Raw genomic sequence first — 27,773 nt, forward strand, 5'->3', positions numbered from 1 at the left:
TCCCCCTCTCACTCCAAAACCTCCATCCCCCCTGAAGTAGAGGCAGGCCACCCTGGACCAGTGGGGGAAAGCTGCAGACATAAGGAGGCATGTTGCAAGGATGAGCGAGGTCACCCAGAGCACTGGTGAGATGCTTGCTTTGGACGGCCAGCCCTTCTCCTTTGTTGAGTGCCCAGAATTCAGGTGGCTCATGGTGCTCATAGCCCCATCCTACCAAGTGCCCACATGCACCACCTTTAGTAGGACGGTGGTGCCTTCCTTGTATGACGCATGCAGGGAGTACTTGAGGGAGAAATTGTGCAAGGCAGGGCCGCAGGTAGCTTTACACTTCACCTCAGACATCTGGAGTAGCCAGGGTGGAAATCACTCCTTCCTCTCCCTCACAGGGCACTGGTGCAATCAGTCAGGCTGTCAGTGGACCCTCCTTCAAGCAGAGGTGATGGATGAGTCCCATATGGCAAGGGAGATCACAGTGGCCATGAACCTCATGGTGCAGGGGTGACTTGTTGGGCAGGGTGAGCTCACCCATGGGTTCATGGCCACCAACAACTGAGCCAATATGGCCAAGACAGTCCATGATGCCAACTTTGTTGGCATCTGCTGTGTGGCATACAAGTTCCACCTCATAGTCAGGGATGCTTTGGAGGGGGACAGAGCTCCTGATGACAGTGCCATCACTACCATGACCAGCCAGCTCACTTTGAAATGTAGGAAGGTGGTGGGCTACTTCCACTGGAGCATCAAGGGGGCAAGATGCTGCAGGAGAAACAGGCAGAGCTGACCATCCCACAACACAAAATCATGCAGGATGTGGAGACTCAGTGGAACTCCACATACCTGATGGTCAAAAGGCTGGTTGAGCAACAGAAGGCCATCCATGAGATGGCCTTGGTCAGGGAGATTGGGATCAGCGACCCCCTTAACAGAACTGAGTGGGATACCATCTCCCAGATCTTGGTGGTCCTCAAGCCATTCCTCAAGGCCACCGAGAGCCTCAGTGCTGGCAATGCCCTCCTTAGCCAGGTGATCCCCACAGTGAAAGAGCTTGAGAATCAAATGGAGAAGTTCCAGGGGATTGATGTTCCTGGTTGGGGCAAGCCTCCATCACCAGAGGTGCAGGCACTGGCTAAGTGGCTGAAGGAGGGCATCAAAAAATGGCTGAATCCGTTGCAGTCCAGTACGGTCCACCTGCTGGTGGGCATGTGTGACCCAAGGGTGAAGGGGCACATCTGCATCAGCAAAACCCTTGATCACTGCACAGAGGTGCTGGTGAACAGTGTCAGGGAGGCAGAAGGGTGGGACGGGGGGACATGGAAGAGGGGGATTCACTGTTCCATGACAGCACTCCAAGCACCAGCCAACCTCCTCCACCACAGCTGCTGCCAATGTGGGCCAAGGGCATGGCTTCAATGGTGATCCAGAGGCACCAGACCCCATCATCCAGCAGGTAGTGTAGAGGTCTCAGTTGCTACCTATCTCGTTGAGGATGTGGAGCTGCTGCACTGCGACCCCTTGGCCTATTGGGCAACCCGCAGCCAGATGTGGCAGGATCTGGCCATGGTTGCCCTGGAATACCTGTCCTGTCCACTGACCAATGTTCCAAGCAAGAGGGTGTTCAGCATTGCTGGGGATGTTGTGACACCCCACCACACCTCCTTGGATTCTGGTTTGATGGAGCAGCTGGTGTTCCTCAAGGTGAACCTCCCACTGCTGGGGTTCCCCAAGCTCCACCTGCAGATGAAGTGAGTGCCACCCTCCTCATTCTGCACCTATTTGCTTTTTCAGTTTTCTTTGACAACCATTTAATGCCCTGCTCTCAGAGCTGGAGGTGGCATCTTTTCACCAGCCAGCAGGAGAAGAACATGTCCCTGCTGAGTTCCCATGAAAGGATGAACATGGAGGTATGGCCTGGGGCTGTGGGAAAGGAGGAGGCCCCAGGTCCTGGGCATGACCTAAAACTGTACCCTGACAGGGTAGGGAGGCCTGGTGGGACTGCCAGTGGCACAGCGGCCCAAAGAAATACCAGGACCATAAGCCTCCCTGTTGAAAGGCAGGTAGGGGGCACCTGAAAACGTCCAGCCACCACAGACACGCACAGTCCTGGCTGGGGAAAGCCCAGACCTGTAAGATCTTTGAGAGGCCTGAGGCTTACTGGTTGCAGTGGAGTTGTGAGGCTCCAGGTGAGCTTAGCTGCTTGAGATGCCATCTGCGAGGCATGGGCCACAGTGTAGGGAAGGTACAGAGCTGCAGAACGGATGTCACCCCTAGACATCAGGGAAAGGGGGTGTAGCAGCCAGGTAAAAGTGGAGAGGTACCTGGGGAGTCAGATATCAGGCAGGTTATAGTGTGTCATAAATCCAATGTCTATAGTAAGTCCATGATTTTTTATATCCAGTAGATTTATGAAGTGAAGTTTGTAGGTTTGGGACATACATTGCATAAGCCAGTTTGAGCCAAATCAGTTAAGTCTGATACTACATTCAGCTAGGTTTATCTCAAACCAGTTTCAGCCATTTCCAAACTGGTTTATGTGCACTGAACTTCTCTTCTGTTACAGGTTTAAACTAGCTTCTGATCACTTAAACCAGTTTATGTGTAATGTCTGTCCCTAGCCATAGTGTTACTTAGTCCAAGTAGGATTGGCAGACCCAACAAAATAACTTTCAGTTATTCAGTTAAAGGTAAAAATAGAATTGTGAACTCAAAAGTAAAATCATGTGTCCCCACTTCCTCTCAAGCTTACTAACATAAGGAGATCCTATCCAGACAGTTGGTCCAGGTGTTCAAGTAGCACTTTGTGAATTCTATAACTTCTTTAGTGGAATCAGCGGATTCACTTCTTTAGTGATCCCAGTAACGCGTGTCATACAGGAACTCCTGAGGTGCACTATAGACTTTGTAGATCTGAGTTTGGAATGAATAAAAAAACAGGAGATAGGAGTGACCTCTGCAGGCTCTTGCCAGAATCTTTGCTGCATTCACAGGGTTAAGCTCAAATCAACAGTAAGTTGTTCTCTTTGTAGCTTGGGCATGGTGTGTTTTCCCCTCAGAGAGCTCATGTGAGACTTCAGTAATCAAAGTTATTACATCCTGCACACGGCTATGATGCACATTACTGCGTTTAATTACCCAAACGAATGTCAGTGCTTTGAAATCCAGTTAAGGAAAATGAAAACCACCTGATTGTTTTATGCTTGACAAATTCTTACTCATTATTATAGAAATTCAGGTTGCATTCTTGTTGACATAATAATTGGTTCAGGTGAATTATATATAAATTTGTAGGGATTTTAAATGCCTATAAGATATACACACATACACACTTTATATACATAAAACTGTAGCTATACATATTCTATGATTGCTTTTCATGTTGAAGATGTTAATAATATGAGAAACTCTACCTCATCTAGGAACAGATACCACCTCAAGCTATCATCTAAATAAATGTCATAGTACAGTGATGCTCAAGCTTTTGTCTCTCTCAGGCCAGAAAAATGGTGTGTGGCCAGTGTGGATGGGACCCCACATGCCAGGAGAGAACCCTGCACACGCAGATGGGGCCCCATGGGGCCGCAGCTGGCCCTTATGTGCTGGGATCGGGCCCCACGCTGGCCCTACATACCAGATTAGGGCCCTGGGGCTTGGCACTACCCGCTTCTAGCTGTGCATGCCAGGATCAGGCCCTGCGCTACCCTTTGTGCCCAATCTAGCATGTAGAGCCCAGGGCTCTCCACAGGTCCTGAAATTTTTGGACCTGTGGAGAACCCTGCGGGCCAAATGACACAGTACCAGGAGCTAGATCTGAGCCATGGTCTGGTGGGTAGCAAAGAAAGCCTCAAGGGAGCAGCACAATGCAGGGTGGGTGTATCTATCTATAGGTGGTTCTCCCACTTAGGATTCAGTGCTGAGCCAGGGCACATCAGTGTGAGAGGGTGCTGTGCAAATACTGACTGCTAGCTGAGTCCTAGCATCTGAATCCTAACTACATGCTGCTAAGGATCCTTCCTCTGATCCATGGGTCAGCAGCCACTACCAGGGACAAACTACTGCACTGCTACAGGTAAATGGTCCAGGAGTCTGATGTTTGCAGTGATGTGCATGTTCCCCTCATACATATACATGTCCCTGCCCCGTGGTTATACCTGTCCCCCTGACAGATAAGGAATGAAAGACAGGACAGTGAGAGGAACCTGGTAAAACTGGCTCAGCTGCTTCTGCATGTACCATTCTCTCCTTCATGCACAGAAATGCACCTTCATTGAAAGCAGGGATGTCCAGGGATGTCCAGCCAGGGGCTGCACACTACACAGGTGCATGCCCTGGGGGGCTGCACTAATGTGGATCATGGGCCTCTGGGCTGCACCCTCACTCCCACTACCCACATGGGCAGCCCCCCTATCCTCCATTGCTGAACCATGTGGGTTGTCCACACCTCGGCTCCCTGCCTGCACCCTACTGTGGGCATCCCTGGCACCATGACACTGGGACTGGGGCCCTGCCCACTGGAGGGGGAGCAGGAAGTGAAAACTGAGGGAGAAATGAGAAGCCTAGAGCTCCAGCATCCACCAGAGCAATAAGGGGAGAGGTGCCCAGGTAGGAGCTTGGGGGCCACACATTAATGCCGTGTGCGCCACTGATTGGACAGGGCTGATCTAATGGAAATGGGGATTGGAGGCTTCAAAAACCGGAGATGTTTTGGGTCCCACTCAGCAGGGTAACTTGGCCTCACCCTTGTGGCCAGGGTCTGAGGAACACTGAATGGGCTCCTTAGCTGCACAGCGCATGTACTAAAGGAAAGTGCTTTGTTTTCTCTCCTGAATCCCCCTTAGGATGGACAGGTCCCAGTAATGCAGTTTGGCTGGGTTGTCCTTTGATCAGAGCTCTGCTGGGAGCTGGTGGGTCCAAACGAGAACATGGTTGAGATTTCTCACTAATCTTACTGGAAATTGGGCAGGTAGATCCCTGCATTAGCTTTGAAAAATCTCCTGCTGTGTTTTTAAAATGCTGGTTCCAGGTGGGATGGAGTGAAAAGATTAAATATCTCTAATCAAAAATAAAATTGGACACCAGTGCCAGCAAGCAGAGATGGGGTGAAGTGAGACGACTCTGAGCATATGGCCACTTGGCCAGACACTGCTGCTCACAGCTGGCTTGTCTTGCATAGAAACACAGAGACCTCACATGTCTGTCCTTGTACTATGTTTTGCTTGTAACAATAGCAAGTCAGAAGCAAGAGGGTGTGAAGTTACAATGCTCTGCACTACCTTCTGGCGTGAATGCTCTTAGGTGCACTGAATGCAAGATAGTTTACTGCAGTGTCACTGTAGATTAAACTCCTCATAGGAAGGCACTACTAGTGTGTACTAAAGCTGCAGACAAGGTTCCTTGGGTGAATCTGATATCTTTTATTAGACTAACCCAAATAGTTGGAGAATAGTTAATAAGCAAGCTTTCAGGTTCAAAAACCCTTCATCAGGCTAAGGAAGTTTCAGCAGTTGGTGCACGAAAAGCTGCATGCACAGATTTAGTGTAGATTAGCTAGGGCTCTGTCAATTCGCCTGCTTACTGTGTACAAACATTCCCATTTAGAGAAGCCCTCTCTTTCTCTTTTTCTTTCTGTCACCCAAGAGCCGATGTGATCCCTAACCACCTTGGGATGGGATCTAATTGGATCCTCCAGCCGAAGTAAGGTGAGACTTTGCCATTACCTGGGAAGGAGAGGTCTATGGGAAACCTTCAAGAAGAGGTATGGGTGGGTGGTTCTGTATGCCTCTGTGCTTAGCTTGTTTACTTTGAGGGGGCCTTGTATTGCTTGGGTACCTTCTTTTAGGTGAGTGATATAACCTGGTTCCTCTACAAGGAGGTGCTATAAGAGTGTTGAAAGCATCCCAGCTTGTTGGCAATTGTGCCTGACCAGGTTTTTGCTTGTCCTGACCATTTCTGTCCAGCATGTCCCATACTGTATGTGCACTGGCCAGTCTGTCTAGATGAAGAGCCATGTAGGAGCCAGGAACTAGAGTCCTGGACTCTGTAGTACCAAGGGTGCAGCCCTAATCGGCATGACTGAACAGCCCTGCAGGCACAGCTGAGCCCCATAGGGCACTTTTCAACATGCTTTTCAGAAACAGGCATATGTTGCACTAGGGAAATCTGTTGTGCTTTTGAATGTTCTCATATGCACTCATGTCTCGAGCTTATCAGAATACAAAGCCCTCAGGAGACTCCTGCCGTTGCCTTGTGCAAGGGAGCCATGCACCAACATGTTCCTGTAAAATGGCTGCTGAGTCTGGTTGTTCATGCAAGCCATCAGGTTCTAGCAGCCCCCCTCACAACAGTCATGTGGCATCCTGTGACACATCCAGAGTCTCCTTTTCAGCTGTCTAACATAGAGGCAAGGCCACTGTCACAACTAAGCTTAAGGGTGTGAGTTGTCCCAAGGTCCTTGGTACAGTACAGCCTGCACTGTTGGAGGCGAGGCAGATGGCAGAAGAAAGACTGAGCCTGGCAAGCTGACACAACTGCCTGGGAAGTCTGGGAGCTGTGATGAAGGAACAATATCTCAGACCTCAACCACCAGCCTTTGCATCACATGGCCTCAGGTTTGGAAGAAGAAAGCCTGGCTTCTTTTCTATCAGGTACTTGTTGATAATCAGGTAGTCACTACCTGCCCTTGTCACTAGTGATGCAATTAAGATATTCTTGTCAAACTTCAGGATCATACAGCTCACTCTGTAGAGACCCAGAGGGAAAGCTACAGGGACTCAGAGTGGAGTTAGGGAAAGAGTTGGACAGAAATGCTTCTTACCCCATGAAACTATTACATGGGAGTCAGTTGATTTCCTACCTTTTAGAGACAAACAGCTCCATGCAGGACAGTGGGCTTCTCGCCTTGGCCAAGGCCAGACGCTACAGTGTAGTCACAACCATTTTCAGGGGAAGAATTTGGAGAAATAGCTCTCATAAGACAATGGGTTACCTTAAATCAGAAACAGCTCTGGACCTCAGTGAAAGCCTCTCATAAACTTTCCTGAAGTGAAATAGTTAAGGGTGAAGCTACATCTGAAGTCTCACTGTTGCCAGTCATGGGACTTCCAAATCCAGAATGCTGGCACTCACTCACTGCCCTCTGGCAACAACCGCACCTGCCAGGGAAACAGTGAAGCTACTCTGTGGCTGCCGGAGAGGAGTTCTCCAGCTCAAGAGCGGAACTGAGAGACATGGATACTTGCCTCCTGCCATTGTCAGCATGGACTTGGTCACATGCAGTAAGAGCAGCCAGGCACTGCTCTCCTACTGCCAAGGCATGTTAAATGGCCTGTTTTGTCAGGACTTCGGCTGGAATAATCTAGTTGGGGATGGTCCTGCAGGGGGTTGGAGTAGATGACCTCCTGAGGGCCCTTCCAACCATCATTTTCTATGATTCTTTGATTCTACGATTCATTCCTTTGAGCAGAATAAAACCCAGTCAGCACAACAATTTCGTATCTTGATTCCATGGCATAGTATTACAAAACTTCCATTTCTGATACTCTGGAAATGCCACAAGAACCTCATTGATCCCTGCCCAGGCTTTAGCTAGTTGAGGCCAGGGAGTGCTCAGAGCAACTCTTTGGTGGCTTTCATGAGGTTTCCCGAGATGATTTTTTCTTCTAGCCATGCTGTTTGGCTCTGTGGAGATAAGGCAGCCGAGAGCCACCCATATGATCAGGGGGCAAGACAAGCCTTACGAGGAGAGGCTGAGGGACTTGGGCCTCTTCAGCCTACGGAAGAGAAGGCTGAGAGGGGACTTGGTAGTGGCTTACCACTACATCAGGGGAGTACATCAAGAACTTGGTGAACAGCTGTGCACCAGGGCACCCCTGGGCAAGACCAGGAGCAATGGACACAAACTCCTGGAAGGCCACTTCAGGCTCAATTCCAGGAAAAACTCCTTCACGGTTGGGGTGTCCAGACTGTGAAATAAACTTGCTCCAGAGGTGGTGCAGTCACCTACCCTGGAAATCTTCAAAAGGAGACTGGGCAGTCACCTCGCTGGGGTCACTTGACCCCAGTTGTCTTTTCCTGCCTACTGCAGGGGGGCTGGACCTGATGATCTACAAGATCCCTTCCAATCTGTGAATCTATAAAAGCTGGCAAATGGAGGCTGGGGTGGTGTGGGTGCTAAGGCGCACAGTAGACAGCCCAGAGGTCACAAGTTTGAGGCCATAACAGAAGTGCTTATGGTGCGGTCCTGTCAGATTTCAATGAATCTGTGAATTCTGCTAAATACCTTGCCATAAGGACATGAAAAAGGAAGGGAAGCTGGCAAATCCTTCTTGGCTGTTTCTATGGTGCTAAGTCTTGTGGTGGCTTTGGCAGACCCTTATCAGAAAGCAGAGTCAACATCATTCATAGGACATGAAGCTCTGCCATCTCACCTGAGATCAGATTGGTGCACTGAGCTAATAAAATACATCTAGGCTATAAGCCATTAAACCTTTCAGTGAGATGATTTGCCACCTTTAGTGCTGTGGGGGGGGCAGCCTTGGACACTGCTGCAGGTACCACATGGATGCAAGCAGTACAGACTTGACGCATAACATGCCACTCAGAGAGGCCAGTCTTGCTGGGTAAGGAGTTCACACTTAGATCTCAATGGGAATTTTGGGAATTTCAAAGTCTGCAGGAACTGGTTATGGATAGTGCAGGTAAGTGTAAGGATAAAGGCCCACTTAGCAAATAAACAGGGTGGGGGGATTCAGTGCCAGCCAGCAGCTTGGGCTTGTCAGCTGTCCATCTCCCAAAGCTTTGGCTGTGACAATTAGGCCTGTGTGAATCAGCAGCAATCTGATCCGACTTCGGATCCAGCCGCTTCAGATGGCTGCGATCTGATCCAGACCTCCGGACCGGGTTTCCATCTCAATCCGGCTGAAGCGGCTTTGGAGCTGCCTCGGAGATCCAGCCATAGGGTATGATGGGGAATCAATGAAACATCTATAACTTTGTTGTTTTTGTCTGATTTGGATGAAATTTCAGGGATGGTAACCTCTGCTGAGAGCATGAAACCTGCCAAGTTTCAAGAAGATCGGTGCAGGGGTTTGGGGAGAACAGTACCCCAAAATCTTGAAAGCCAAACTCCTGTCATGGCTGTGTGTTACACCACAGGGGGGTCAAAACTGCAGGGCTGGTAGCTCTTACAGAGGCCACAAAGCCTGCCAAGTTTCAAGATCGGTGCAGGGGTTTGGGGGGAACTGCCCCTCAAGCTGCAGACAAGCAAAACTGATGCCATGGGTGACACTGCGTGTGTTAAGGCTCAGCGCGGTAACAGCTGCAGGGTTGGTGGCCCCTGCTGTGGCTGCGACGCCTGCCAGCTGTGGAGGACATGGGTGCAGGGGGGCTCTGGGGCCCTGCACCCCCAGCTGCTGACTGGCAAAACTCGTGCCAAGACTGTGCCTGTCCTGGGGCAGTTGATTGTCTGTATTGATTCTTTCCTCTCCTTAGCCAGGTTTTGTAGGTGCTAATTGATGCTCGTTAAGTCGTTAGGTAGTAGCTAGGTCCTGTGTATTGAGCTGGTCCCTAAGTCCCTGGTCCCTGAGCCAATCATGAGTGATTGATTGGTAACTGGGAACACAGCAGCTCAGCAGCCAGGCCTGCTGCAGTGTCTCCCCTCCCCGCCCCAACACAGACACAGTCAGTCCCCCAACACCCATGGCACCAGTTTTGCTTGTCCACAGCTTGCGAGGCAGTTCCCCCCAAACCCCTGCACCGATCTTCTTGAAGCTTGGCAGGCTTTGTGGCCTCAGTAAGAGCTACCAGCCCTGCAGTTTTGACCCCCCTGTGTTGTAACACATAGACGAGACAGGAGTTTTGCTTTCAATAATTTAGGGTACAGTTGCCCTGAAACCCCCACACCAATCTTCTTGAAACTTGGCAGGCTTCATTCTCTCTGCAGAGTCTACCTGAAAAATTCATCCAAATCGGACAACAAACAACAAAGTTATAGATATTTTATTGTTTCCCCATTATACCCTATGGCCAGATCTCCGAGGCGGCTCCGAAGCTCTTTGGGAAGTCGAATGAGGCAGCACTTCGACCCAGATGTGCTGCTTTGACCCTGAAGTGTCTGAAGCTTCTCCAGATCTGAAGCTCTGTCCAAGCCTTGCACAGCCCTACTAACAATAACCTTGCGGATACAAGACCAGCAGCACAGTGCAGCTCTAGAACTGCCTGAGTCTAGTGGCTATCAGAAACAATGCCAAGAGAAAAGCTGTAGGGGTTTGGGTTGTAGCCATGTTGGTCTAAGGACATAGGCAGACAAGGTTCCTTGGGTAAAAAGGCTGCGTTGCTTTCATTAACCAAAATCGCTTTCCAGTGACTCTGGCTTCCCTGAGAATGCTGGAAATAACATTTCTACCCCTCTAGGTCTTGTCCTTTCTTGTCTGACAGACCCTAATGGATATCCTCAGCATTAGCAAGGAGGTAAATAAAAGTGGAGTAGAGGAGGTTAGATGGGAGGCATCACTAGCTCATGTTTTTAGTTGTGCCATGGACTTTTCAGGTGGCGAGTCACTGCTCCTTTTGGACATCCTATTCATCCCAGCATTGCCAGTCTCGTGGTAGCTTCCAATGGTTACCTCGGCATGCACTGAAACCTGTGAAGTGTATAATGTATACAAACAGCATTTCTCGTGAAGAGAATCTCTGGGAAGATCTTCTTGCTAATTCTGCTGCTTAGGTAACAGCAATGCTCCTAGCTGGCCATATTCAACCACCTTTTGAACTTGCCTCCTCCTGTTCTCCTTGTTTGTGTTGTATGTGTTTCCAGGTTACATTTTGGAAATGGCTGTTGCTTTGAAGCACCTCACCTATGCCATTCTGGTAGCCGTGGTTGTATTCTCCTCCATTGCCCTCATTCTCAGCTTGGTGAGAATCAGCAATGTTTTCTTGCCACCCAAGAATAAGGTGAGTGCTGGGACCCCCAAATACACAACTCAGAGGTTAGTCACCTTAGATGGATGCTTGGAAATGTTACTATTTACTAAAAACTTTTAAGAAGTCATACAGTTTAATAGCAAACAAGGCTGCATCATTTTAGGACTGACTGACTTCTCTATCTCCCTGAATGCCAAATAGAAAGCAAAACACAAACAGAATCCACACACATTTGAATGCATACAAGCAAGAGAGCTGGAGTATAGAGACTGCTGCTTATCCTCCTGGTCAGTACTGTCTTGTTGGCTCATAGGCCAGGGTTCTGCAGTTGTACATGGCCCAGCCTAAGGAGGAAGGACTCTATATATGATTAATTAGGGCTTGTAAGTGCTACATAATGCAAATAGCAGTAACAACAGCAGTCATGATGATAATAATCATACTAGAGACTGAGACTATTGCTATTGTTGCTGCTGTTATAACCAAAGCTCCAAGTCAGCATTGCAGGCCCATTGTGCAAAGCACTGTTCAGGCTTCTAAAAAAGATCACTATTAGTGCCAGATGGGAATAAAATAACATAACTTTGTCTCTTATACAAACTAATGACCAGTGTGGGTACCTCCACAATGCTCAATCCCCAGTATGTTTCTGCAAGAACTCTTATACTGGGGCACAGTTGGTGGATTTGAGGAAGTTAGCACTGTGGACTCGGTCCTCTCTACAACCATCCAAATGAGGTCAGTGGATCTGGCTGGGTGTAAGTTTATGTGTTGTTAATTTGGCTAGATGTCAAAAACAGGCATTCTGTGGAAGACCACTGTCCTTCATTGCAGAGCTTGTCTCATCTTCTGCTTGATCCTACAACAGAGCAACAGCTCTGATCTTTTCTGAGAGCACTTAATAGATAGCTGGCTGCTTAGGTTTTCTTAACTCTTCTGTTCTCAGCAGCTGCATCATATAAACATGCATCTAGGCTGGGATTTTCTAAGGGAGTTAGCTATCCCCAACCCCTTTGACTTTCAGTGATATAAGAAGAAAATAAGATGGTAGGCTAGGCCTGGAACTGTAAGTAGGAGATAAAAACAAAAACAAAATAATATTAGGCAGGGCTATGTGAAGCAAAAATAAGTGCAAAAACAAGACAGAAAGTCCCAAGACTGAAAATAGGGAACTGATACAAGAGATCTCTGACAAACAAGCATGATTGAAATTCCTGAAAACTTTGCAACAGAAAACTGATATGGAGTTTGGAAAGCAACATGTTTTACGTAAAAAGAAATTGCAAAATGTACTAACTGCAGATGTTTTAAAATTTGTTTTGCAGAGCTATTTTTTGGTAAACTTGATTCAGACTGTTGTTAAGGTGATATCATATATTAGGGGATTTAATAGGTAAATCAAGTGGCTTATGTAATGAGAACAGAGTAGTATGATAGGGATGGCTTTTTGAGATTGGGGTTCTTAATTTATAATGCATCCTGACATTTGGTCAGTCCATTCTCAGCACTTCCTGATTATGCTTTGTTTAAGCGATACATGGCTTTTACAATTTTTTTTATTCGGTTATTTTACCACAACTATATTCTTTATAGCAGTTAGATGTTTCAGGATCCTCCACATAAAAAGTTGTTTTTTGAGACCAATTTGGATGTTGAACTCAGTAAAATAAGTCATGTAAACAGTTTAAAAAAGAGAGAAAATAATCCATTTGGCAACAGAGAGAATATCCCCTGATTCCTAACCAGAGAGTCTCTTAGGCTGGTCTGGTAGCCCTTCTTTAAGTGTGCAGCACTGAGCTGGAACAAACCTGGCAGGACCTCTGGGAGCTCATGCTTACTATTGAGCTTTCCTCTCTACCAATATGAGACCCATGGTTAGAAACAGTTCCCTTTTATTCAGCTTGTTTTTCATCAGAAACATTCAGGGATCTGTTTCTGTTTCAGATCAACAAAGGGCTTTACTGGAAAAATTCCTCCAAAACCTGGGTCTTGAAACAGATTTCAATTACTTTCCATAGTCTATAATTGGAAATCTCCAGTAGCATGTAGCTGTGACTTGATCCCTGCAAACCAATTGCCTACAAGCCATTTGTCTCACCTGGACCATATTTTTAAAGAGAATTTCTAAGGACTAATACCTCTGCTGGCCTTGACCCCACAGTAAACAGCCACACTGAAATCCAAACTGCTCATTAGCTTATCTATCACGTGAGATGCCAGAAGTCCAGTTTTCAAAACCAGTTTTCCCAGTTTTTGGATGCTTGCACTCCAATAACAGTCTCTACTTGAAACCGGTTACATGGTTCAGATTTGGACCCCTTGTTTCATAGATTTTTTATGGAATATTGTTATGTTTGAGCCAGTGTCAGTTACCCCTTGACATTTCACAGGTCATATTACACATTCAATAGCTAAACTTGTATTCATCTTGCTCATGTGCCCAGGTCCAAACAAAAACTGTGGGGCCCATCTATGCGCTACCAAACTTTGCCCCTTCAGCCTTGCGTCCCCATCTTCCCAAGCTGGGAGAAGTCTTTGATAGAACTTTTGGTGCGGTCATAGGGAGAGTCATGGGTTCCTAAGAAGAAAACACTTATGGCTGGAGTTTGCTGTCAGGATGCATGGGCATATTTCCTCAATAAGGACCAACGAGAGTGAATTTCCTGGAGCCTCTCAAGGTATCTGCTCCAGAATGGGGCTGAAATACACAGGAAGGGTTAGGGAGGGGCAACCTGACAGCATGGCTTCCTGTGTTCTGGGGACTGAAGTCATCAGTGGAGGGAATGAAAATATATTGAGTCCATTGGAGCTATGTCCATGTACATCAGCTGAGGTCACCCCTTTAAGGGACTTTCCTGTTGAATATTTCACCTTCCACTGTAGCATAGCTTAGCTATCTGATTAGGATAAGGAGCAGGAACACTGGATGTCTGAGCTACTTCTGCCTTTTGCTGACCTATTCATCCTGAGTCAGGAGGGTGAAAGGGTGCTGTCTCTGCTTTGCCTCCCCCACTTCTTACAACTTGGTTGTCCTTTCCAGTATGGGATGGTGTTTGATGCGGGCTCCTCCCACACCTCTCTGTTCATCTACCAGTGGGAGTCGGACAAAGAGAACAACACCGGAGTGGTCAGCCAGACATTATCCTGTGATGTTGAGGGTCAGTATTCCTGTCCTGGCTCTGGGGGGAAGGGCATGTGCTGCTCTGAGCTTTCTGATGGAGAGGGGCTCACTGGGTGGTGGAAATACTGGGCGAAGTCAGATCCTGTCACCAGGGTTCCATAATCACAGGGGACACTGCCACACATGAAGCTGAGCAGAGAGATGGGTCCTGCGTACACAGGCCATAATACTTGTTCCACACCTCTTACCTGGCTCCATTCAGAAGAAGAGGGACCATAGGACCCACCTCTACTAACATTCAATTACTGTGAGTGGAGTGGAAGCCCAGAGTAGCTCACAATATCCGAAGAGATTTTCAAACCTCTGATAGGAGGGATATGTAGCAGAGCAGGTAAGGCACCTTCCTATGCCTCAAGAGATATGAGTTTCTGGACATGCACAGAAGGCTATCCCCAATCCACCCAGCTGAAGACAGTTACCTAGTCCTGTGGGCTGCTACTGTCTATGAGGAAAGAATCCCTGTCTCCCAGATTTGCTCCTCACTAGGAATGAAGATCTGGCTCCCCAGAAGCCTTCCCTCACACTGTGCATTGCAGCAAGATGTGCAGAGGAACCTTGCCAGCAATCCTAGAGGGAACTGAAAGGGTGAGGGGGTGCAATCTTTCTCCTCCTATTGTCATAATGAAACTATTAGAGCGTAACCTAGCTGCAGTTGCAGGGATGTTTAATGACAACCGCATTTCCTAGAGGGAAGTGATGTCTGATGACAAATGTCCATCAAGTGGCCAAGAGATACACAGTGCTGCTTGGGGCAGGGACCCAGGGTCCTTGGCTTTGTGGTTCCCAGTTGCAGGTAGGTGTGGCTCATAGGTTCTTTGCCAGCTCACCTGTTGTGAACCTTATCCCACATGCTCTTTTGGGGGGTGAAACACTCTTATCTCTGCTTTCTTCTGGGCCTATTTTTTCTCGCAAACTTTATGAACAAACGGCAACAGTGGGCACCAAGGGAAGCAAAAGCTTGTGCTGAACTGTGACCCATCTGCCCATCTCTGCAACGAGCCATATACTTGTGAGTTTTGACTGCAGATATAGGTACTGTGCTGGCATCAGTGGAAAGCTACCAGTGGAACTGTCTTTGCAGCACAGCATAAACACTTCTGAGCTTCCTACTGGCAGAGAAGGAGCAGGGGTGGTTTGTAATAGAAATGAAGTGATTGCTTTATTGAAGCTGCTGGCCTCAGGTGGGCCTGGGGAGCCTTCTGGTTGTCTAGCTCTCAGACTAATGTCAATGCTGCCTCATGTCAACCTGCTGCATGGCCTTATGTTTGGGCTTTGAATAAATAATCAGTAAAGTGACTGCTCACTGCATTAGACCCTCAGGCCACATGGTTCACTTGACTGCTTCCATCTAACGTGATCATGCTCCAGGGAGGTGAGGTAAGGAGGTGAGTCAGAGGATTGCTAAAAGATTCATGAGCGGGTGACCTATCTCACTGCTAAGATGTGACAGGCTTATCTCCCTAAATCCTCCTCTACCATTTCCTTTCCTCAGTGTCCCTCGTGTATCCAATACTAACTGTGTTCCAGGACCTGGTATATCAAGCTACGCTAACGATCCTCCAAAAGCTGGTGAGTCCCTAAGGAAATGCCTGGATGAAGCCATGAAGACCATTCCTGCTGAGAGGCAGAGTGAGGTACCAGCTTACCTTGGAGCTACAGCAGGCATGAGGCTACTGAGGTATTAACACTGGGCCCCAGGGACAAAGAAATGCCTTTCATGCTACAAATGGTATGTTATAGTAGGGCTAAGGCCGGAGTGCTTTGCTCACATGCTGACCTAAGCAAGTCACCAGAGTTGCAATAGATCTCAGCACACTGGGGGCCTAATGGAGGCTGAACAGTTCTGAAAATCTCATCTGCCATTGTAGATATTATGCCCATGAACATTTGACCCCAGCTGTAGCTTGACAAGGGAACTCATAAAAGTTATCTAAATCTGTGTACATAGGTTTACTTAGATTCACCTCCTCTAGGAACTGCTGCTGGGTGATTTGACTTGTAGGGTTTCCAGATCTGGACAGAGGGGCTGCTGGAGTTCAGGAGGAAAAATATGTAAAAGTGCTCAGTTCCCAAAGTGTGGAATGTAAACTGCAGAAACATGACGCTCATGAAACTGCACAAAGCAGAACACCTTGCATTTCTTAGGAGCTACTGACTGACTCTCTGGCATGTGTGACTCTTTCTTTCTGTACCCTTCTCAGGCAAAAGAACAAATTAGCTGCAGATCAAGTCTTGAATGAAGTTGCTAAGACCATGCAACAGTACCCTGTGAATTTCCGAGGGGCTCGAATCATTACAGGAGAAGAAGAGGGAGCCTATGGCTGGATCACCGTCAACTACCTGCTGGACTCCTTCATCAAGGTGGGCCTTTGGAGTGAGGGAAAATCCTGCCTCTTTTTTGCTACTGTAAAGTTTGGTTTCTTAAATCTCTAAGTTAATTTAGTTCTGATAAAAGGCTCTGGATGGATGGTCTTCAGAAATGGCCAGCCTTTATCCTTTTCCCACTCTTCCTATAATATTCATCTTAGAGATCAGATAGTAACGGTTTGCAGACTCATTTCAGTCTTGGTATGTATTTTGACAAGTGACCTAAGAATGGCCTCTTTCTTATCCCAATAGAGTCCCAACCCCCAACGCAGCCAGTTTGCCTTATTGTAGTGCAATGTAACGTCACCATCAGAAGATGCTACTGGTTTAGAAAAAGCCCATGACCAGTCTATCCATTGCCACCTGATGACACCAATCAGCCAAGAAACAGTATCATGTGATATAGGCATAAACAAAGATATCATTAAAGATGAGCAGGAAGGGAAACATTACATTTTGCTATTAAATAAGAGGAAATTAAGGCACTCTCATGGGTATACCCCAGATCATATTCTGTTTCAAAACCTTCTCAGAGAGTTATTTTGGAGCCTTTTAGAGCCTTTATTTTAGCCTTTGCCAGGAAGTTAACCCTTCCTGTTCTGCTCCATTTGATTTAATTCACTTGGCTTTACCCAGGTTCTTTTACAGCCTCATCACTGAAGAATCTGAACAGCTTGCAGTCATGCATTAAGTAGCATGACTAACATCTATTATGTATAGTTTGTTTTTTCTCTCATCCTTGCCCTTGTGTGAGCAAGTTTGTTTTCTTCCAGTGAGGTATTTGGTTCTGTTTGCATAAATTATGGATACCCTATGTTCGGTGTGCTTTTGCCAGAAAAAATAAGTCAAAGGAGTGTGCGTTACTTCTGAAAGGCCAGGGTTTGTTGGGGTTTTTAGTTCCTGTAGCAGTTCATTACATGGTTCTGGACTGGTCCCTCAGAAAGGGGCTGCTGCTTCCTTCCCCCACAAAAGTAGCTGAAGACTGAAGTTGTCTCACCATGGGTTTCGCATGTTGTCCTGGCAGTACGCACCCAAACAACGTGACTGGATCCACCCACACTCAGCCAAGATCCTGGGTGCTCTGGACCTTGGAGGAGCATCAGCCCAAATCAGCTTTATCCCCAGTGACTCAATTACTGACACAACAAAAGCCTACAAGTTCAGCCTCTATGGGTTTGGCTACACCATCTACACACACAGCTACCTCTGCTATGGGCAGAACGAGGCTCTGAAGCAGGTGGTGCAGAAACTAATCAAGGTGAGGGGGATATTGTTGTGGTGGACTCAACTCTGGTTCTAATCATAGGGTTGAATTTTTGCTACACGGAAGTGAGAGAACAAGGAGGTTTTAAAGAAAGACATCAGAAGTTTCTGAATGGGTGTAGCAGGCTCCGCTGGGTATGAGGAACAGGATCTTGTAGAAACCAGACCCTGTAATGAGTATCAGGAAGAGAAAAGGAGCAGGGCCTTGAATCAGGGGAAGAGAAGAATACTGGCAGAGCCATACTCAAGACAGGAACCAGGAGGTAGAAGAGGAAGGATTGAACTAGTGCTAAACAGTACAAGGAGAAGACAGTCTCCCTAACCAGGGCTTCATATACTCTGGAGATCTTGAGCTAGGGGAGAGGGTGGGTGAGATTCAACCCAGGGCATTGAGGCTACAGGGATTTGAGCAATCCCTACCATTCAGCTGTCTGCTTTCTAAGGACTTAGTGAGGCCTATGCCCAGAGGACTTATGTGCAAAACCTCCTCCCCATTGATCTGTGTTTGTATATGGGAGAAGCTGCTGGCTGCAGTGGCTTGCTTGGTCCCGGCTGGCTGGCAGGTCCCTCTAGCCCTAAGTAGCGGCTGACTCTTCTCCTGCATATCTCAGAGTGCATGCAGGGCAGTGATTCACATTAGGATAGTTCATTAGGGGGAGAGAAGGGCTGTGCATGTGCAGACACATCTAAGCCTGATTAAGCTAAAGTGAAGTACTGATGACAGGACAGGTCCATAATAAGAAAAGGCTGAACTTGCCCAGTAAGGGGGCAGCAGCTAGACCAGCAGCCTGCCAACCTTACTGGTTCCCAGTTTGTCCAGTTTCTATTGGCTGTGATGTCCTGCTGGAATTAATGAGGACAGTGGGGTGGGAAAGAGGTTTCACCCTGTGAATCACATGATTTTACCTTTCCTAGGATACAAGTGCTAAGAATGCCAGTCATCCCTGCTACCCGAAAGGCTATGAGACAACCATTTCAACAGCTTCCTTCCTTGTCAGTCCTTGTACAGCTGCCCATGAGTCATTTCCACCTGAAGCCCCGCGGAATGTGACACTGTTTGGCACAGGCAATGCCACAGAGTGCCTCAGGGTTGTCAGGCAGATCTTCAACTTCTCTGCATGTGGCCAGGGTCAAACCTGCGGCTTCAATGGCGTCTACCAGCCTCCAGTCAATGGGCAGTTCTTTGTAAGTTGAATCCTTTCCCCTCTCCTAGCCAAACTCTAAACCGTGTTCTGCTTAGTATGACCAACTGTGCCTCTTACAAGGACCATGTATGCCTCCCTCCATCCTCCCACACTCTGTCTTGCAGAAGGGAGAGGCATGAGCTAAGACCAGAGTGCAGGTGCGGTTGACCCAGATTAGTCCTTTCATTTCCAAACAGCAGTGTGCTTGTGATACCAGAGTGAAGTGTAGAAATTTGAGGCTGACTGCTGCCTCAGAACAAAAAGAGAGCAGCTTCCTCTTTGTCAAAACAGAGAACTGAACATTTGCAGCAAAGCAGAACTCAGAAGGCTGGTGTCAGCGCATGTCAGAAAATGTGGAGAGACATTTCACCATGGAAATGTTCAACTATTTGAAAACATCCTCATCCCCCCAATTGGATTTGCTGCTGAAAATAAACTGTTTTGTCCCCATGGGTGCAAACAAGTTGAATCACAGTCCACTCCACTTAAGTGCATAGCGGCAAAGCTGACAAAAACTGATGCTTACCTGGGACATGTGCCTTCCCAGACTTAATGTAAGCAATGCCCATTAAGCACATAGCACTGGTAGTCCTGTGTTATGTGCAGCCCTCAAATGCCTAGAGCCTCTCATCCTTAAGGATGCTAATAGTAAATTTCAGGGTTGTTATTAGGAGCCTTGAAAATGATGGGACATGTCAGAGCTGCTGTCTCCCTACATTTGCTTCTAACCCCAGCCCTTTGACAGCTGCTTCCTCTTCAGTGTTTCTGGCACTAATTGTTCTTTGGTTAAACTTGATGGGACAGACAAAGAGGCTGAAAGATGTAATTCACTTAACCAATATTTGTTATAATACAAGCAACAGGTGGAGAATTGGGGCTGGCATTGTATTATGCAGTTAAGTAGTTAGTGTATGTACTGATCTGCTGTACACATAAGTGGAGTGCACTGTGTTTCATTTTGTCTCGGTTCAAAATTATGTTGTGTCCTCCTGAGCTATCACAGTGGCTCCTGTCAGCTGCTGTTTGGATGCTTCATGTCCCATACTCCTGAGCTGTTCCATGATGCATGGTGGTGCCTCTTTTTGCTTGGTAATGGCTCTGCACCTAGGAATCTCATGGGTTAGGCTGCCCTCCCCACAGATGAGAACTGGGCAGAAGGTCCCCAAATGGAAGGTCCCATGAGGGCTACAGCAAGTGTCTGAATCAACATTTCTGATGTATGGATTTTGGACAGAGGCTTTTCAAAGTTTTCATTGAAAACCATACACCTTTTAGAGAAAAAAAATTGTTTAACTGGAAAATACATTTTCTATTAAAAGCAGTATGAATGGAAGATTTTCACCAGACCTAACCTTTGTTCTTTGAAAGCATCTCCCCTTCTCCACAAGAAGGATCCTACTTGGCGTTTACAGAGAGTATATATGGCAAAGCACTTGATAGTATCATGTGTGCTCCATGCCGCATGCTCCCCCTTGGAAAAGGGGAATGGAGAGGGGACACATTCAGTGAGATCACGTATGGGATCAGTGAGAGCCAAGCTGAGAACCCAGCTCCAAGGCCAGTACTTTGTCCACTCAAACCCCTTGCTCCCTGCCAACCTGCAATGTCAACCCAGCACTGGGGCTTGCGCTGATGCCAGTCTTAACTGACTGAGACTTATGCCAACTGGCATGGAGGCTGCCACTTGCCCTACCTGGTTCTGCTGTCTGTATCTATATTACTGCCCACTGCAGAGTGCTCAGGCTCCCTGTGACTTTTCAAATGTCTTGCTTTTCAGGCATTCTCTGCCTTTTACTACACCTTCAGCTTCCTCAACCTGACCAGCGGGCAGTCCCTGGCCACTGTCACCAATACCATCCAGGAGTTCTGTGCAAGAAACTGGACATATGTACGTGCCCTGGGATGGGATACAGGACACAGATGGACACATAGGGGTGGCTCCTCCTGCCAGGGGACCTTTTGTGGAGACTTTGTAAAGCAAAGAGTTCCAGGATGGTGGGGCAGGGGGTCCTCACAGTGCCAGGCAGGCTGGGACTACTTGAACTGATGCTGTAAGTAGTAGACCCAATGTCAGTGCCAGATGGTGTGTGACCTCTGCTCTGTGCTGCCACTAAGGGGACAGAGGGCACCGTCATTTTTGGTCACGTCCCTCTCCCTGCTCATGTTGTAAACACCTGATACTGGAGGGGGGGAAGCTGCCCCTAACTGACCTGAGGGGTGCATAAGAATACCTGCCTAGTCCATAAGCAAGCAGGTACATCTGTGGCTTGGAAACAGCAAAGTTATCCCTTCAACCACACAGCAGATTAGCAGGGAGTTCCCCGAGCACACATAGGCTGCTTTCTTGTTGAAAGCTTGGAGATAAATTCTTGCCCTGCTGGAAATCACTTCCCCCTTTTTCTCACCTGTTGGGTTTTTTTTTTAATCCCAGCTGTTATCAAGTTACCCCAAAGAGAGAGAAAACTGGCTGCGGGATTACTGTGGTAATGCCAACTACATCCTTGTGCTCTTGCTGGATGCCTATAAATTCAGTGAAACCAACTGGAAAAATATTATGTTCCAGATGAAGGTAAGGAGAGAATCCGAGGACAAATTTTGGGTTGACAGACAGTGCTTGAAGAAAGAGTCATCTGCTTTATAGTGTCACCAGCTGCAACAGGGCATGACCCCACTGCAACTGGAGGTGTGACTGCAGCACAGGTAGGCAATAGGCCTGTGTGAAGTGGCTAGTATTTGCTTCGGATTCAGCTGATTCGGGGGACAGTGATCTGATTCAGCGATTCGAATCACTGTCCTGATTTGATTTGGCCAAATCTGATTCAGAGATTTGGCAGCTGAATCTCTGAATCAGTCAGGCCAGGCCCATCTCCTCCCCTTCTCCCAGCCCAGCAATGACTGCCCCGCCTGACTCAGCACCTGGCACTTGGGGGGGAAAAAAAGCCCCGGCTCAGCAGGTGCTGCCAAGCAGGGGGCAATCCCTGCTGCCCAATGCTGCGTGGGGGGCTCTGCACGAGCCCCCAAACCTCCCCTCCCCCACTCCTCCAGCCCCCTCATGGGTGCTCCACATGGGCCAGCTCCAGCCCTTTAAGAAGCCCCCCCCTGAAGAAACCCAGGGACTCATTGCTCCTGCCGGCAGGGGCAAACCCTGGAAGCCCTGGGGCTGCACCAGGAGCAGAGATTCCCGGGGCTTTTCTTCACATTGTTTTTCTTAAAGGGCTGGAGTCCCGGCAGGCAGGGCAGCCTTGGCGGGGCCGGGGGAGCAGGGGAGGCAGGTCAAGGGGGCTCGTGCGGAGCTCCCCATGCAGCATGGGGTAGCGGGGATCACCCCCTGTCCAGCAGCACCCACTTAGCACTGGGGCTTTTTTTTTAAAGTACTGAGCTGGGGCGGGTGGGGGCAGCCATTGGGGGCTAGGGGAGCAGGCGGGGGTTGGGGGAGCTGGCAGGGGTCCCCCTATGGTCCCCTCTCCCAGCCCCCCCACCCTGCCCCTAGTACTTACCAGCTCAGAGTGGCTGCAGCTCCCTGCTGCAGCCACTGGGGACAGCCTGAATCATCAAAGCTCTCCAAATCTCTGCCGAAGATTCAGAGAGCTTTGAATTGATCCAGACCTTTAAATTGGTCCCCTGATTCAATTCAGATTCAGAGATTCAGCCACAGAATCAAGCCAAATCTTGTTCAAATCGAATCACCACCCAAAGCTTCACACAGCCCTAGTGGGCAAACCCAAGGTAGCACAACCCTAGCAAGGATGAGTAACAATGTGGTGAAGACATAGTGGCAAGGAATTTAGCAAGACGAGCCTGGGTACTTATCCAGGCAGCTAGTCCACGGTGAAGCCTGTGCTGCTGTTTGTTCACTGCAGTTACCCATGCTAGCTAGGTAAAACCAAGTTCAAGTGTATTGACACATGGTTTAATCACATCTCCTGATGCACTGTAGACATACCCTGGGAGTCCGCTTGGCTGATGGCTCTCTCACCTCTAAGGATAAGGTGTATAATGTGCTGCATATTCATTTTCATTCTTACTAATGACAAGATAATGACTCTGAACTGCTCTGTCCACCCTGGCCTGTGAGAGAACTGGGAGCCAAGGATAGTGAAGGGATTTTACTATCATAGTCTGGGTTCTGGTGTGGTGCAGAAAAGGTATGGAGGTATGGCAGCACTTTCTTCCTTGTTCACCTTTCAGTCTCACACTTCTAATTTTTTAGGCCTAGGTGCATTGAACAGGTTATTAACTATGAGGTCATCTCCTCCCCATGAGAGTGGAGGACACTAGTTGCTCTCCACTTAGTGGCACTGTTAGAGCCAGCATCAATGCTGGGATGTTCTTTTCCTGGGCAGGCTGCGAACACAGACATCGGCTGGACCCTAGGCTACATGCTGAACCTCACCAACATGATCCCTGCGGAGACCATGGAACAGGTGAAAGGACACAGTCAGGACACCTGGATTGCTGCCATCTTTTTCATCATCCTAACTCTGGCAATTTGCATCGTTGCCCTGGCCATTTTCTTCTGTTCATAGGAGCCATTTAGCAGGAAGGTACAGCGAAGACTCCAGCACCTAAGACTGTGTCAGTTAATCTGAGACCTGAATCAATTAATAGGAAGTTTGAGGACCGCTGATCACTAAACAATAGGGCCCTCAAGCACGGACAACTTGCAGGTTGCAACAACTGAAGTGAATGAGCCTCACCTCAGCCAGCAGCACGCAAAGTGTGAGCCTCTACCTTGAGCCAAAAAACCATGGACATGTGTTTTAAGGGTGTTTAGGCACCATACACTTGGAGAGATTTTTCAGAAGCATCTGTGTTCTTAATTCTCGGCAATTGCACCACGGCTTAATTGTCTGAGTGCTTCTGAAAGTCCAATTAGAAGTCTGCCTGCCCCCTGAGGCACCAAAATAACTTTCAGTTCTGCAACCAATAGCTGACTCACGGGTGTCCTGTGTCAGATAACCACTAAGGGGAGCCAAAGCCTCAGCATTCTCCTGCAGTTATAGTCTGGTACTGTCCTTAAAGAGGGCCTCTGGCTGTAGATCAATGGTTCTCAACCTTTTAGAGTCAGGGCACCCTCCATAACTTTTGCAAATTTGGTAGCACCGCAGCTGAGAAACACCATTGTGTTACCTCAGTTTATCTCTGTGGTTCTCAACTGGGGTGCTGCTGCCACCACTGCCAGGTGGATGTGCCATGTGCCTTATGCACCACCAGATCGAGAAAGTCTTCAGCAAGACCGGGTACTCCTGCCTGCTTTAGGTTTATCAGACAATCCTAATGCAGATGGGAGTACCAGCTCCCACCACAGTCCTTTCCAATCTGGCTATGCACAAAGCATGCAGGGCAGGTCCATCTGGCTGCCACAACAGTGAGACCCATGCTGTAGCACCCCTGAAGGTGTCCTATGGCTCCCCAATTGAGAACCATTACTCTAGGTACTTATTTGTACCCCTCTTACCCCACAAGGAAGGACTCTGGGCTGTCAGGAGTAGGGATGACTTCAGGAGTGGATCCAGGGAGGGTGCAGTGATGCACCCTAAACATTTCCCTAATTCCTGTTGATCTCTCTCCATTCCCAGGCATTAACAACCCTCTCTCCATTTTAATGGTCTTGATGTTTATCTCTTCAAGCTATCCTTTGTTCTGTAATTTTGCTTGCTTTTAGCTATTCCTGGTAAATGTCTCTCTTTTATTTTACAGCTCTGCAGGCTGTTTTTAGCTCTAGCTAAAAACCTTAACTCAGGTATGATAATATTAATTTACGTATAGAAATGATTGACAGTGAAGTATTGGAGGCATTGTCAAGACACTCAAGAAGACTAGATTTTGTTTTATGACTCTGAATAAACGATTTAGATTTTACTATGACGACTACAGGACTAATGATACAATATCCTTTGACCATTTTTGCCTAGTATGTTGTTTTTTTAAGATTGTATATATACTCTAGCAAATTGGTGCACATTCCAAGAATTATATTTGTTTTTGTTTTGATCTTAAACTGAATAATATAATGCTAACCCTTGGCCATATTGGTAGAGCTTCTAGTTTCTCTTCCACTGGAGAAAAATATGTGTTATATGTGATGATGTGCCAAAGTATCTGCACCCCGTTTTTCAAAATCCTATATCTGCTCATGGGTGACTCCAACAGCCCATCCTTGAAGGAGCACCTGGCTGTGTATAATCTTATTAATGCCTTGTTCCCTCTTAAAATAATTTATGAGAGTAACCACAGTCCCATGCTGGGCTCCACCAGGACTAACAGGCAGAGCAAAGATGCCTTCAGGGCCTCCAGGAGGTAAAGGTGTTCTGAGCCTTGCACCTTTTCTCTAGTAAAGACAGAGCAGACAGTGGGCTTTGCTGGTTGCTTCCCGCCCCCCCCCCCATCCCCCTTTTTCTGCTACGTGTGTCAGGATGTTTTTTAGATGTCCTTAGAGACACTGGTTGGCTGCAGCCAAGGCTTGGGATTTTGACTAGGATGTGCCAATGCTCCTGCTGGGACTTAAAGCTAGAGATTCCTGGCTAGAGGGTCTTGCCCCTCCATTCAGGGACAGACTGATTGCTGTATTTGTGATCAGGAAGGAAATTTACTTTGTGGTCTGATTGGTATGGACTGTGGCGGTTTTTGCCTTCTTCTGCAGTGGGGAGCATGGCCCTCTGCCTGGGTTCTCTTGAGCATATGTTAACAACCTTTTATAGAAGCAGGACATTGGCTGCTCTGGTCCCCCTGCTCTACCTGTGGCAAATTACGGTGTTATGTCTTATGTTGTGTCACAGTTGACTGTATAGTTTTACTAAGAGATTAATTTATGGGTTTGTATAGGATGGTTTGGATAGGGGTGATCTTGCCTCAGGCAGGAGGTTGGACTAGATCTGTGGTTCTCAATCTTTTTTGTACCAGGACCCATTTGTAAACATCAATGGCCAGTCCCGACACAGTGCCCCTCACTCCCAACCCAATGGCCACCGCTTCAGGTGTGTGGGGCAGGCAGGGCCCCAAGCCGCCTTTTGCAGGCTGGAACTCTGATAGACTACAAGGGAAATGCCACCGTTTCCCACATTTTTCTCCTTTAAAGGAGAAGCCCTTTTTCAAGGTTGTTGAGCCATTCTTAAAGTTTGTTTGTGACCCTTTATATTCTTGCCACCACTTTTGGGTCACGACCCACAGGTTGAGAAGCACTGGACTACAGGACCTCTGGAGGTCCCTTCTAGCCCTTCTTTCTGATGTTATGATTATGCTTTGTGTATTTCAAATGGGATAGTTGTTCATGGGTATGTACCTGAAGAGGAACCTTTTTATGGTCCCTGTGTGAGATATTCACCCCAGCACACAGTTTATACACGATTAAATCAAATCAGGGCTCAAGTGGAAGGTAATTCTCATTCTAACTCTATGTGCAGTGGTAAATGTCATCATATTTCTTTTCTACCTGTGACTGCTTCTCATTGCTGTCTCCCACTCTGGACTTTCACTGTCACTGATTTGTCTCCTACTCAACAAACCTATCAATAGGGCTGTACAAATTCTGCCAATGAGAAGATGCACTTGGATTTCTCTGGAGAAAGTGCAAAGACTTTGCACTTATTCCTATTTTATTATAGAAGTAAATGTTACAGGGAAACACAAAAAGGAAAAATAGCGAACCAGGCTGCAAAAGAAAATACCATTATGAACCCAATAACACCTGAACCAAATGGATCTTAAAGCTCCACTGAGAGTCCATCCCATGAGCTTCTGTACTATATGAAGTTTGCTCTACAGGTAAATGACAAATGCTACAAACTACATGGAAATATGAAACACAAGGGAAAGCAAACCTTCATGAGGCAAGCTGAAGTGGAGCTGATCTGGCCTAGGTGTAAATGCCATATCCTGTGAGACTGTCTCACACATCTGTAATGTGGAAATCATCTGGAGCAAAGGAAGCTATCTATGAGAATGCTGTCCCATGCCCAGAGGCCTCTTGTATGCGTTACCAAAAAAACAAGCTAAAAATAAGACCAAGGAGGGGGCAAGGAGAAATTACTTATGTTCAGAGATCCTTGCTGGGCCAAAGAATGGGTTCCCAGAGGGATTCTGGGCAGGTCATTGAGCTGCCATGTGCTGAAAAAGCACCAAGCAGACGGTTGAGAAAACTTTCTCAGAGCCTCCTTGAGAGAGGTGGCTTCCAAATGATGGCAGTCTTGGGGACACTGGCCACAAAATCCCCTACAGATGTCCAATCCCAGGGATCCACAGCAAAAGTAATGAGGCTTCCTTTGTGGGCCTGCCATAGTGGAAACACTGCTGTATGCATTGAATCTCTATTGCTGTCTGTGTTGTATTTGATTTGCTGAATCTTTTAAATGGCAGCACTGGCTTTTTCACTGCACCCCTTTGGAAGAAGTCTTATCTTTATGCCAGTCACACTTCATGTTGCTGATGGATCTTGGCTGAACTTTGGGGAATCCTTTCATGCCAAGTAGATGCTGGTCCAGTGGATCGTCAAGTGTAAAGAGTATTTGTGTAAACTGGTATGTTTGTAGGTGGAGGTTGGGAGATTAAATTGCATTTTGCGGACTAAGATACTGACTATATTAATTTCAGTGCACAGGAAAGGAGTGAGTGGCCTTGTCCTCATCAGTGATATGCTGAAAATTTTAGTGCCAGCTTATTCTGGATTCACTGCACTCTTTGCTTTCATATACAAGTAGTGGCTGCCATTATATTTTGGAGATTGTTTGTGTGTGCAGTAGTGGTTTAGGTCAGTTATTTGCCTACCTGGTTTCTTTGAAATCCCCGCACTCACGTCTGGCCTTAGCTGCACATGACGCCTATATGGCACAACACAAGCAGCTCCAGATTTGCTCAGTTTCTGGCTG

The 27,773-nt window shown here is 47.5% G+C and overlaps 1 protein-coding gene across 2 annotated transcripts in view; it reads left to right on the top strand.

The window, feature by feature from the left end:
- Positions 1-27,475, top strand: part of LOC106737136 (ectonucleoside triphosphate diphosphohydrolase 8) — a 49,430-nt gene extending 21,955 nt beyond the window's left edge. Inside the window, exons 1-10 of one of the 2 annotated variants that reach the window (XM_059715487.1) lie at positions 5,629-5,693; positions 10,808-10,944; positions 13,955-14,072; positions 15,623-15,773; positions 16,297-16,456; positions 17,487-17,720; positions 18,641-18,910; positions 20,687-20,797; positions 21,341-21,478; positions 23,253-27,475. In XM_059715487.1, coding sequence (XP_059571470.1) covers positions 10,822-10,944; positions 13,955-14,072; positions 15,623-15,773; positions 16,297-16,456; positions 17,487-17,720; positions 18,641-18,910; positions 20,687-20,797; positions 21,341-21,478; positions 23,253-23,435 — 1,488 coding nt within the window. In that variant the 5' untranslated portion in view covers positions 5,629-5,693; positions 10,808-10,821 and the 3' untranslated portion in view covers positions 23,436-27,475. Of the gene's footprint in view, positions 1-5,628; positions 5,694-10,807; positions 10,945-13,954; positions 14,073-15,622; positions 15,774-16,296; positions 16,457-17,486; positions 17,721-18,640; positions 18,911-20,686; positions 20,798-21,340; positions 21,479-23,252 lie in introns of those variants that run through there. The other variant, XM_059715488.1, reaches the window with a different exon arrangement.
- The last annotated feature ends 298 nt before the right edge of the window (positions 27,476-27,773 follow it).

The sequence above is a fragment of the Alligator mississippiensis genome, chromosome 12 (genome assembly GCF_030867095.1).
Source record: "Alligator mississippiensis isolate rAllMis1 chromosome 12, rAllMis1, whole genome shotgun sequence".
Lineage (NCBI taxonomy): Eukaryota > Metazoa > Chordata > Crocodylia > Alligatoridae > Alligator > Alligator mississippiensis.